The 11,954-nt window shown below is 32.1% G+C and overlaps 1 protein-coding gene across 1 annotated transcript; it reads left to right on the top strand.

Annotated features, from left to right (window-relative positions):
• Positions 1-484: 484 nt before the first annotated feature.
• LOC111985021 (transcription factor IBH1) lies at positions 485-1,655 on the top strand. The gene has a single exon (XM_024016642.2). The coding sequence runs from the start codon at positions 873-875 to the stop codon at positions 1,341-1,343; it is 471 nt and encodes a 156-aa protein (XP_023872410.1). The 5' UTR covers positions 485-872; the 3' UTR covers positions 1,344-1,655.
• The last annotated feature ends 10,299 nt before the right edge of the window (positions 1,656-11,954 follow it).

Below are 11,954 nucleotides of genomic sequence, written 5' to 3'. Positions count from 1 at the left end.
CAATGCCATTAACGTACATACCCTAATAGTTTATAATGGCTAACTATCCACTTATATAATATGTCAAAATTAATACACTAATTAATTTGGATATATAGTAGATGAATTAATATAATAAACCTCAAACAAATTAAAGTGTTGATAGAAAAATATATATAACATATATAGCTGATACATAGAGTTACTAGGTAGGGAGTATAGGAAGAACCCTAACAAAACAAAATGAAGAGAGGAAAAGGGTCCCACATTAATCCAAGTGGGAAATGGAACCATGTGCGATCATATGGTGGTTGGCCCCTATGTTGCCCCACTAGACTCACCTTTCCCCTCCAAAACCTCTAACTGAAAACGAAAGGAAAAGAACCTCTCTAATTCAATTATTTGATTTCTAATTTTATATTTTTTTTTTATAAATATTAAAATTAAAAATTAAATAAATAAAAAAAGCATTGATTCCCTGACCTCAAGTCTCCTCCCTCTTTTTAACACCTCCCATTTCCAATCTCTTCTTATTCTTCACATGTTTTTTCATCCTATATTCCCTCATTAACATCTCTCTCTCTCTCTCTCTCTTAAAATGTAGATATTGTGTCAGAAACTACATTCCCCTTTTGTCCTCCTGAGTTCTGAGCAAGCGGACCCTTTGTGTCAGAAGAAAATCCCCATCTCCAACTACTGTTTCTCTTTGGATCTATCCCTAAAAGGCAACCCCTCTAGACAAGTTGGTTACACGTACAACCATAATATATCTGCATCACCCACACTGGTTTTCACTTTTCACACATAATATTCTTCACATGGTGTTTTTAGAGAGACCCTTTTGCCCAACATCAATACCCTTTTGAGTTTTGAACCCTAATCTCTTCCCAACTATGAATTCTAAGCGCTTCTCTCCTACCTCTAGTACAATAAAATCTAGGTTCACCCGCCGCTTCCTTCGAGCCTTGTTGAAGATAAATAGGCAAAGAACCCGTACCCCATCTTCCCCCATGGAGATCTGTCAGCGATATCTAAAAGTTAAGCTTGCTGCTGATGTATCCATGGCTTCTACTGTGGGTTCAAGGAGGGCTTGGAGTCGTGCTATGCTTACAAAGATTCGACACGGTGTTCGTGCTGGAAGCACGACCTCTCTTACCATGAGAAAAAGAAAGATATATCATGGAAAGAAGTCTACAAAGGAGGTAGGTATTGTTGGCAATGCCAAGATGCTTAGAAAACTAGTGCCTGGTGGTGAAGCAATGGATACATGCAGCTTGTTAGATGAGACCTTTCATTATATAAAGTGCCTCAGCACTCAGGTAAAGGTGATGACAAGAATTGCTGATCAAATTTGCTCTACTTGAGTTGAGTTGTGATATATTGTCAGATTTTGCGTTGAAATAAATATGCAACCAAAGAGATATTACTGTTTGTGAAGAATAAATTCCCATCCTAATTAAGGAACACATGGCCTGAGGGATGAACTGTAAATAATTAAATAGCATTTGTATATGGTTTAATTTCTTTGTTGTGCTTCTTCTTTCTTTTCCATTAATTATTAGTATTATTTTTCTTGGTAGATGCTATATTAACTTTTATGTAATGAACTATAATGTGGGGTTTGAAGCTGATGGGATTTAATACCAGTTGTGGCTGAAAAGCTTGTTTTGATTCTATGCTTTTCTCCTCCCATAAGTTTGCCTTTTTTTTTTATATAATTTAATATTTTGCCTCTTTGTCTTAATGATTAATCGAAATTTTAAATGAGTTTTAGCATAGTGTTACAAGTATCAAGAGCTATATTAGCATGGTTTATTTGATCAAAATAACTCTATAGCAAACTAATTTAAGACTTACAAACAAATTCATTCATTTAGAAAAGGAAAAGTACTGATGGTCCAATTAATACATCATTATGCTCCCTTTCTTCGAAAACCATGACCCATATGTGTTCCCTTTGGTTTTATATCTTTTAGGGTTGTCATCCAATTGCTTCAAAAGTACACCGGCAAAATGATTTATTTATCCACATATGTTAAATGATTCTGCTTACTCATTCCAAGCTAATATAATTTTTTTTTTTTCCATTTAGTTAATTTCGTTAAAGCTTTTTAAAAACCTCGCGTGAGAGCAATAATTAAATATTTTACAATTTTCTTTTAAGCTTGTATAAAACTTAATTAGGCATACAAAATGACGTGATAATTAACGTGAAGCACAATAGGACAAAGGGGTACTTAGGCTTTTTGAAGGGTGAGACTTAAGAGCTGTTTGGTTCTTGTTTTTAGAATTAGTATTCTCTTTTTAAATATACACAAAAGCATAAAATAGTTCATAATTGTGTTACTAAACTTGCTTTGAAAAAAAAAACTGTTATCGGATAATTAATTATCTGTGAAATTTATATAAAATTATATTTTTTATCTTTAGATTCTTTCGTTTTCCCAACTCCAAAAAATAATTTATTACTTTAGAAAAACAAGCTAATTAAGTTCCTAGAAAAATTAAGATATGCATTCTCACAAGACACGAATTTATGCAAATTCTAATTAATAGTTTGAAAAGAACAAAATGAATGCAAGAAAGAAGTCTAAAACAATTATTTAAAATTTATTAATTGATTTTTTTTTTGAAAAATAATTACAATATGCTGCTAACCTCACAACTCGAACTCTTTCCCTCCTAGACTACAAGTAATTTGTATATGAGGAGGTACCAATTTATTGATTAATTTTACTTATATGACTATACCTTAAACCTCACCCACAAATAATAATAATCTTTTAATTAAACCTTGAAATATATAAATCCATTAAAACATAATAATATCAAACGAAACTAAGGTTTATTAATGCAAAGGTGTGGGGTGTGTGAATAAAGCTCGTAGGTTCAGATTTCATTAAAAAAAATAAATAAATAAATAAAAACTTGAGTTCAGATATATCCTACAAATACCCTCACAGCCTCACTCCCACTAAAATATATAATTAAAGACATAAAAACACTAACTACACAAACAATACTTGGAAGAACATTAACTATAATGTACTTATAGCTAAGAAAATTTTCTCACGATAAGTGGGTTAGATTTCTTTCAAATATATCGTTTCAATATTTATGAAAGTATCTGAATTTAGTATTTGATTTATGTAGTCAATATGTCTATTTTACATTTTTTTACCAGATAAAATGTACAAACATTCAACTGGAAATGATGATCGCAAATATATAATTTTAACCAAATTTTATTAGAAGTTTTACCACAAAATTTGTTAGATTTTAGTGACGGTACGTGAATCGGTCAAAAATAATCGAAATGATGTAATAAAAGTAAGATAACTGGGATTTGGGATCATATATCAGAACTCATAAACTTGAAACTTCATATATAGCATTAGAGCTTAACAGCATGATGTACGCCTTGATGTTCAGTCTTGTTTCTTTTTAACCTACTCAAGTTAATTTTGCCTATTCATATCATCAACATCTGCATTAGATTCCCATGTCAGGACAAAATTTGCTTCAAATACATATAAAACAAATGTTCCAAAACTACCAATTTTTCATTTGGTTTATTCTATTCAACCTTAAAAAAAAAAATCTCTAAAAAAAATAAGGTTATTTTGGAGAAACTCCTCTAATTGTGTGTATTTGTTTTGTAACATGGAAATTTATTGTGGAATAAAGCGGAAGCAACAAAATAAGACAAAGGAAATAACCATATTACAAATAAATAGGCTAAACATCATCCTTGCATCTTGATAATCTTGTCGTTTAACTTTATATTTTAATACCAAAATATGATCACAGCCGCTTCTTCTCTATTTTAATATCAAAATTATGAGTAAGGTTAGGGAAACAAATATTTTTCAGGAAAAAAAATTAGCAGTGATACAAGGCAAACAAGAATGATTTAACAATAAGATTAAAAGACCGGAAATTAAAATATAGAACCTAGGAATTAGTACCTAAGCTTGCTTGGAGTCAGCACCAAGTGAAGAAAAATTACTAGGAATCAACATCTAGGATTGACTGGAGTAAGAACCAAACCAAAACACCAAAGGAAATTTGCATTGATCCCAATCATCTCCCCTTAATAGGAGAACAGAGTTTGCTTATACAAAATACGAAACCCTAATTATATTTGGTGTAGGAACTAGGAAAGACTAATTATTGAATAACCAAAATTGCCCTAGACTTTCACTAAAGATATTAATTAAACTGATTAAATACTAGGGCCTAATAAAAACACAATTGATGTCCACAAAGAACTAAAACAAAATAAAAATAAATTGTATCTTTTCCTCTCTCGTCACACATTTGTTTAACATAGCTTTACTGTAATACATCACTTTTATTTAGACCCACTATTGACATTACTGTCATTATCCATTAATCATAACCATGACGAAAATTACATTTGCTTCCATCACATCTACCTAACATTGTTGCCTCTCCCTCGCCTCACTTGTATATTTTATGTAGCTTCTAGCTCCATTACAAGCTCTGCATCAATGACGATGACAAAATCCACCAAACCATTCCCTAGGGCGCCCCCTTTTCTCCACTAAACCATTCTCTCTAAGCTTCAATAGTTATGAGTTCTACTCCCCTTATATGGCTGCGATGCAGAAAGGTACAGCCCAAACCTCACCTTGCTTGCGTTGCTTGGATTTTGGCCTTCTTCTGCTTCATGCATTCTTGCTTTTCACATATTCGTCTTATCCTCTTATACAAAAGGATTCGGGCCTTTATGGGTCAAATATTCACTGCTTGATCAATAGGATCTTGGGCCCACTTTATTTCATCTTACCCAAGTTGTTCTGCAGCAAACCTGTTTTGAGTTTTGTCCTTTTCTCTTGCTATTTGGGCTATGCTAGACCCAAATTTACTCTTCTTGAAAGATGTATCTCATAAAGGTCATCTCTTCGGCTTTATTCCCTATTCAAGGGACGGTATATCATCCTCGAGTCCCATTTATTCTACCATAAGTTGCTTTCTCTAATATTTATCTCTTAGTCTAAGTGCAAGTTTAGGCTTTTATTTCCTTTTGTCTTGGGCTTGTCCCATTGATCTTTCATACGTTCGGCTTTCTTGCCAGGCCCTCAGGCCTTACTTCGTTGGGCTTTTGGACTTCTTTTGTTGAGCAATAAATATGTGAACAAACGGGTATCAACACAAATCAAAGGACTTATCAAATTGAAACAAAAGAAAGCAAACTTATAATGACAAATTCGCAATGACTTAGTTGATAAATGCTAGAAATTGTTAATTATAGTAAATTTGTCTATTGGGTGTGATATGAAAGTAGAGTCTAAATTAAGAAGAAAACGATGGAGACAATTTGGGAAATTTTAATAATAAAAAAGAGAAAATTTAAATAAAAATAGGAATAGAATAGAAAGCTTCGTGTCTATGAAATGTAGACGGGTTAAAATAAAAGAATTGAATTTTTAATTTTAATTAGACTAAATATTTGAAGATGTTGATGCGAATTCTCTAAGTACTCTATTAGTTGTACTCAATGTTATTAAATCTAGTTAGGCCTGACCGGTTGGACTGGTAACCTAGTGACCTGGCACATAAACCGGTCCAGGTCATCAATTGGATTGGATGTACACAAGACCCAGTCAAAACCTATAAAATCCGGCGGGTTTTAAGCAAACTGTGTGACCTGACTGGGTTTTAATAACCCCAGTTGGGTTTGTGAATTGTGTAAAATTAAATTAATAGGTCCATCCCATTGAAATTTTTTACTGTTTCATATGTGATAATATGGTAATTTAAATAAGTGAAAACTTTTTTTTTTTTAAATGCTCTTTTCAGTTTCACGTAGCCAATTAGCATGTAAGTATGAGTATATATTATATAGTTTATTACTTAAACCTTCTTTTCTCTTCTTTTATTTACATTTTGTGTTTTATTTGTTTATTGTTTTAAGTTTAAGCCTTTAACCCTTTTTCTCTTCTTTTGTTTATGTAGTTTGGGATTTGCATTTTTTTTTTATATACGAAATTTTAAGACATGTAATAATATTTTATTTAGTAAAAATTTTGTTGCAATCTTATGACATTCGTTTATTTTTGCTAGTGAAATTTTACAAAATTCCTAATGCTATTACTTGTGAGACCTTGATTTTGAATTATAATAGCAAGTTTAATTTAGGCATATGTCCTTTCTTATCTTTTATTTAAAAATTTTACATATTCATGTTATGATTAATTTCTCAAATTTACTTTTATATATATTTAATTTTAAAAATATTTTTTACTTGACCCTGCAGTTTGACCGTTGACCCATTGGTTGAACTAGTGACCCAGTGATCCAGCTCATAGATCGAGTTAACGTCCGATTCGGGTTTAATAAATATGGTTGTACTACTTATGTTTATATTTTCTAGGCAAAAAATCATTTTTAGCCCCAATAAATATGGGGTGCATTCATTTTGGTCCTTAATTTTTCTTCTTTTTCATTTTATTCTCTGAATTTTATTATATAGTTTCAATTTCATCCTGTCATTATCCACCTCACGAAATCACAATAAATTTATATATATAATCCTGTATCAATAGAACATTTCGATACTGAAATATGTCATTCCAATGGTCTAATAAAAAAACCAAAACAATCACTAAAATAAATTAACAACATCGTTCTCATTAATCACCAAAAAGAAAAAAAAAATGAAAATCTCAAACTTGAAAGTAGAAGACAAATTATGAAGATTGATGATGTATTATTATTGAAACTTTAACATGAATAAGCAATAACATTAAGAGATCAAAGTTAAAGTACATAACTTGTTTTCCAAAAAAAAAAAAAAATAGTAAGCGCATGAAGAAATATATATTAAATTTACACATTTAAGCCTCAAAATTAACCACACCAGTTGAGCTAAATATGTGTAAATTTTCAAAGTTGTTATAGTAACTGTGTAAATATACACGATTATTGTAGCTTTGTATATCTTTTTTTTTTTCTCTCAACTCTTGTCTCATCAAATTCCTCTCTCTCTCTCTCTCTCTCCTCTCTTCTCTCTCTCTCTCTCTATATATATATATATATATATATGAAGATACTAATAAACAAATAAGAAAAATGATTATTTAAATGAGTAGAAAAGATAATCTGGTGTAGGTGTTTTTTAAAAGTGGTTGTGTAATATAGAAAAAATAGATTTTCATACTAATATTTTTAACATAATTTTATATGCAGGCTAAAGCAAAAGAAATCTTTGAGATTGATGGAACGGTTATGGTGGAACCATAGCTTTGGGATAGTGCCGATGCCGATTTTAGGCCCGTCAGAAAGTGGAGGCATTGTAACTTTAGGTAATAATCGCCGGATGGTTGAAGTTGTGGGAATGGGTGGAATTGTGGGCTGTGCCGACATTTGCAATGGCAAAATCGACTTGGGCAATGTTGGTATGAAAGGTAACATGGATTGTGGCTGAGTTGAGATTGTGGGATTTGGCAATGTGGGTTGGGCATGGTTGGCAATGTGGGCTGAGACATGGTTGGGATAGTGGGAAAAGTTGGAATTGTGGGATTTGGTAACTTTGGAATTGAAGGCAAAGATGGCTGGTTTGGGTTAAGCAAACTGGGTACGATTGGCAAGGTTGGTACAACCGTTTGAGGAAATTGTAGAAGATGACGGGCTGCCAAGCTAATATTGATGCTGCAAATGAACATTGTAATGAACAAAGCTAAGATGAAGCACTTGAAAGATGCCATTATTTCTAATTGCAGGATTGGACCCAAAATTACAATGTGTCCTATTGCAAAAGATATTTGAGGTTTGAGCTTATATAGTGTTGGGAGGGGTATTTTTTATTATTATAAAAATATAACTTATAATCTATGTTTTATTTATTGAATATAACTACAGGGTAGAACGTAACAAGTTTTTAAATATGCATTAATTTAAGAACATATTGATATGCAGTTGCATTAATTGGAATTTTAAAAGCCTAAGAGTTACAAATTTTATACCCTTTTAAATTTATTGGAACTATTAATTTTCTATGTAACTTGCTAGCACACTGCGCTTATAAATAGTCAAGTTCAAGAGAAATTATTAGGTACTTTGAGATGACCATTTCAGCCGAAACCTAGATATTCTAGAGTTCCTAGAATACTATACAACATAGAGTTCTTCGAATCTTGGCCTTTCATTTTTTGACCAATAGTTTAGATTATAACATGTCATTATTCCATTACACAAAATCTTAAATAAAGATGACACTTCAGCTATTAAAAATAAAATTACAAGTCATATTTTTTTTCAAAAATTTAGAAAATGTAGATGTGAGATTCAAATCACACAGCACCAAGCTTGTCTTTGGTGAGGTCATGGTTTTAAGAAGCGAACTGGGGGCAAAANCAAAAAAAAAAAAAAAGTACATAACTTCCGAAATATAATTGACAAGTAAAAGCATTTGCACTAGTAAGCGCATGAAGAAATATATATTAAATTTACACATTTAAGCCTCAAAATTAACCACACCAGTTGAGCTAAATATGTGTAAATTTTCAAAGTTGTTATAGTAACTGTGTAAATATACACGATTATTGTAGCTTTGTATATCTTTTTTTTTTTCTCTCAACTCTTGTCTCATCAAATTCCTCTCTCTCTCTCTCTCTCTCTCTCTCTCTCTCTCTCTCTCTCTCTTATATATATATATATATATATGAAGATACTAATAAACAAATAAGAAAAATGATTATTTAAATGAGTAGAAAAGATAATCTGGTGTAGGTGTTTTTTAAAAGTGGTTGTGTAATATAGAAAAAATAGATTTTCATACTAATATTTTTAACATAATTTTATATGCAGGCTAAAGCAAAAGAAATCTTTGAGATTGATGGAACGGTTATGGTGGAACCATAGCTTTGGGATAGTGCCGATGCCGATTTTAGGCCCGTCAGAAAGTGGAGGCATTGTAACTTTAGGTAATAATCGCCGGATGGTTGAAGTTGTGGGAATGGGTGGAATTGTGGGCTGTGCCGACATTTGCAATGGCAAAATCGACTTGGGCAATGTTGGTATGAAAGGTAACATGGATTGTGGCTGAGTTGAGATTGTGGGATTTGGCAATGTGGGTTGTGGCATGGTTGGCAATGTGGGCTGAGACATGGTTGGGATAGTGGGAATAGTTGGAATTGTGGGATTTGGTAACTTTGGAATTGAAGGCAAAGATGGCTGGTTTGGGTTAAGCAAACTGGGTACGATTGGCAAGGTTGGTACAACCGTTTGAGGAAATTGTAGAAGATGACGGGCTGCCAAGCTAATATTGATGCTGCAAATGAACATTGTAATGAACAAAGCTAAGATGAAGCACTTATGGGGGCAAAACCGTTTTTGCCTCCAGTTTAACCTGATTTTGACTTATTTTGGCCGATTTTCACTAGTTTTGGGAGTATTTCCTAGATCGGGCTGGTGCCCGGTTTCTAATTGAATCGGTCAAATCAGCCTGTTCGGTCCAATTTTTAAAACCATGGATGATATCACAGTGCCAAATGTGATGTAGGATGGAGAACTTTGACAGAGATAAACTCTCTACCTTTTATTTAGGGCAAAACCCAGCAACAAAATCAAGATTCTTTTTTTTTAGAAGAAATGAAATCAAGATTCAATAAATAAAATTAGATAAGTTCAATGCAGTGAGATCTTGCATTTGGGTTTGACTTATGGGTTTTAATTTCTTTCTAAGTATTTTTTAAAAATTAAAATAGATTAAAAAAATACTCAAAACATGACATGTTAATTTGTTTTTTTTTTTTTTTTAATATTTGATGTGGCATCATTATTTAAGGTTTTTAATCCTTCGAGAGGACCATTTCAGCCAAAACCCAGATATTCTAGAGTTCCTAGAATACTATACAACATAGAGTTCTTCGAATCTTGACCTTTCATTTTTTGACCAATAGTTTAGCTTATACCATGTCATTAATCCATTAACAAAAATCTTAAATAAAGATGACACTTTAGCTATTAAAAAAAAAAAAATTACAAGTCATATTTTTTTTCAAAAATTTAGAAAATGTAGATGTGAGATCCAAATCACACAGCACCAAGCTTGTCTTTGGTGAGCTCATGGTTTAAAAAAAGCGAACTGGGGGCAAAACTGTTTTTGCCTCCAGTTTAACCCGATTTTGACTTATTTTGGCTGATTTTCACTGGTTTTGGGAGTATTTCCTAGATCGGGCTGGTGCCCGGTTTCTAATTGAATCGGTCAAATCAGCCTGTTCGGCCCAATTTTTAAAACCATGGATGATACCACAGTGCCAAATGTGATGTAGGATGGAGAACTTTGACAGAGATAAACTCTCTACCTTTTATTTAGGGCAAAACCCAGCAACAAAATCAAGATTCTTTTTTTTTTCTAGAAGAAATGAAATCAAGATTCAATAAATAAAATTAGATAAGTTCAATGCAGTGAGATCTTGCATTTGGGTTTGACTTATGGGTTTTAATTTCTTTCTAAGTATTTTTTTAAAAATTAAAATAGATTAAAAAAAAAAAAAAAAACTCAAAACATGACATGTTAATTTGTGTTTTTTTTTTTAAATATTTGATGTGGCGTCATTATTTAAGGTTTTTATTAGTAGATTAATGACATGTTATAATCTGAACTATTGGTTAAAATATGAAGGTTAAAATTAAAAGAACTGCGTGGTAGAATACCTTAAAAAATTTAGAGGATTTTGATCCCCTTCATAAACCTATTAATTTCTCCAAGTTCAGGCAATCTTATGGTGTATTATTTGATTGGTAACAGTTGTCTTCGTAGAATTAAATCTCTTGATGCACACTCTCCACGTAAAGGATGAATTTTGGCATATCACGTTAATAATGGGTCCATTTGGATAGCACTTATTGTTGCTGAAAGTTGATAAAAACTAATTGTTGCTGAAAACACTGTAGCAAAATAATTTTTAAATGTGTGAATAGTATTGTGTGACCCACTTTTAATATTAAATATTGCATGAACAGTGCATAAACAGTGCGTAAACAGTACACGCACAGTGATTTTTTCTCTCAAAAGTCAACAAAACCGGCAAAAAAAATACTTGCGTTTTCAGACCTGCGTTTCCTCTCCAGCTAGTGCGCATGGGTCCCCCAGTGCAAAACGTGGAACGCTGAATTAAGTAACTAACTGTGCTATCCAAACCGGGTCAATATTTTATTCTAATTTTAGAATCTATTGAGAGAGAATGAAAAACGAACCAAGGCATACTGAACTCTAAACATATTATTCTTTTTTTTTTTTTTTTTTAACATGGGTTAGATGACAGTATTTGAGTATATGAATTTAGATTTTGGTGATTAAAAAGAGTTAAGGTTTTGAATTTGAAAAATATACTAATAATTTTAAATCTTAATATCCTTGAATTTGATGTAACTTCTAAATCTATAGAATTTTAGAAATTCATAAAATATACTTTAATATTTATAAATTTGAAATTAAGACATATCAAATTTCTAATCCCACCAGTATCATTTATATATATATATATATATATTTTTTTTTTTATATGTAGAGCGTGGTTTAAGCAGTAATTCTCCTTTCCATTTAACATGCATTACCCTTACCAGCTGCCACTGCACATAGAGGCTATTGCACAAAGTGATGCTGAAGGCAAAAATGGCTTGATTAGGTAAGGCAAAATGTACAAGATGACGAGCTGCTAGGCTAACATTCAGGGCAGAGCTACGTTTTACTATCATGGGCCATGAACACCACCCCCCCCCCCCCCCCCCCCCTCCAAAAAAAAAAAGCTCAAAAATTATTATAGCTACTAAAAAATAGCTTCTACAAAATTGTTGTAAAAGCTGGCTCCTCCAAATAAAACTAGCCCCACCCCCCCCCCCCCCCAACGTGTCATTGACTACTTGTTTCATTCAAATTTACTTAATTACTTTGACCTTTTTTCAGCTTTCCTCCATCTCTCCTCCCCCCAACACATCAATAA

The sequence above is a fragment of the Quercus suber genome, unplaced genomic scaffold (genome assembly GCF_002906115.3).
Source record: "Quercus suber isolate HL8 unplaced genomic scaffold, Cork oak 2.0 scaffold_971, whole genome shotgun sequence".
Lineage (NCBI taxonomy): Eukaryota > Viridiplantae > Streptophyta > Magnoliopsida > Fagales > Fagaceae > Quercus > Quercus suber.
The sequence above is the reverse complement of the archived record's forward strand: the minus strand, read 5'-3'. Positions and strand labels throughout refer to the sequence as shown.

Excerpts from the sequence above, each read along its gene's own strand:
- LOC111985021 (XM_024016642.2), top strand. The coding sequence starts at position 873 with ATGAATTCTAAGCGCTTCTCTCCTACCTCTAGTACAATAAAATCTAGG.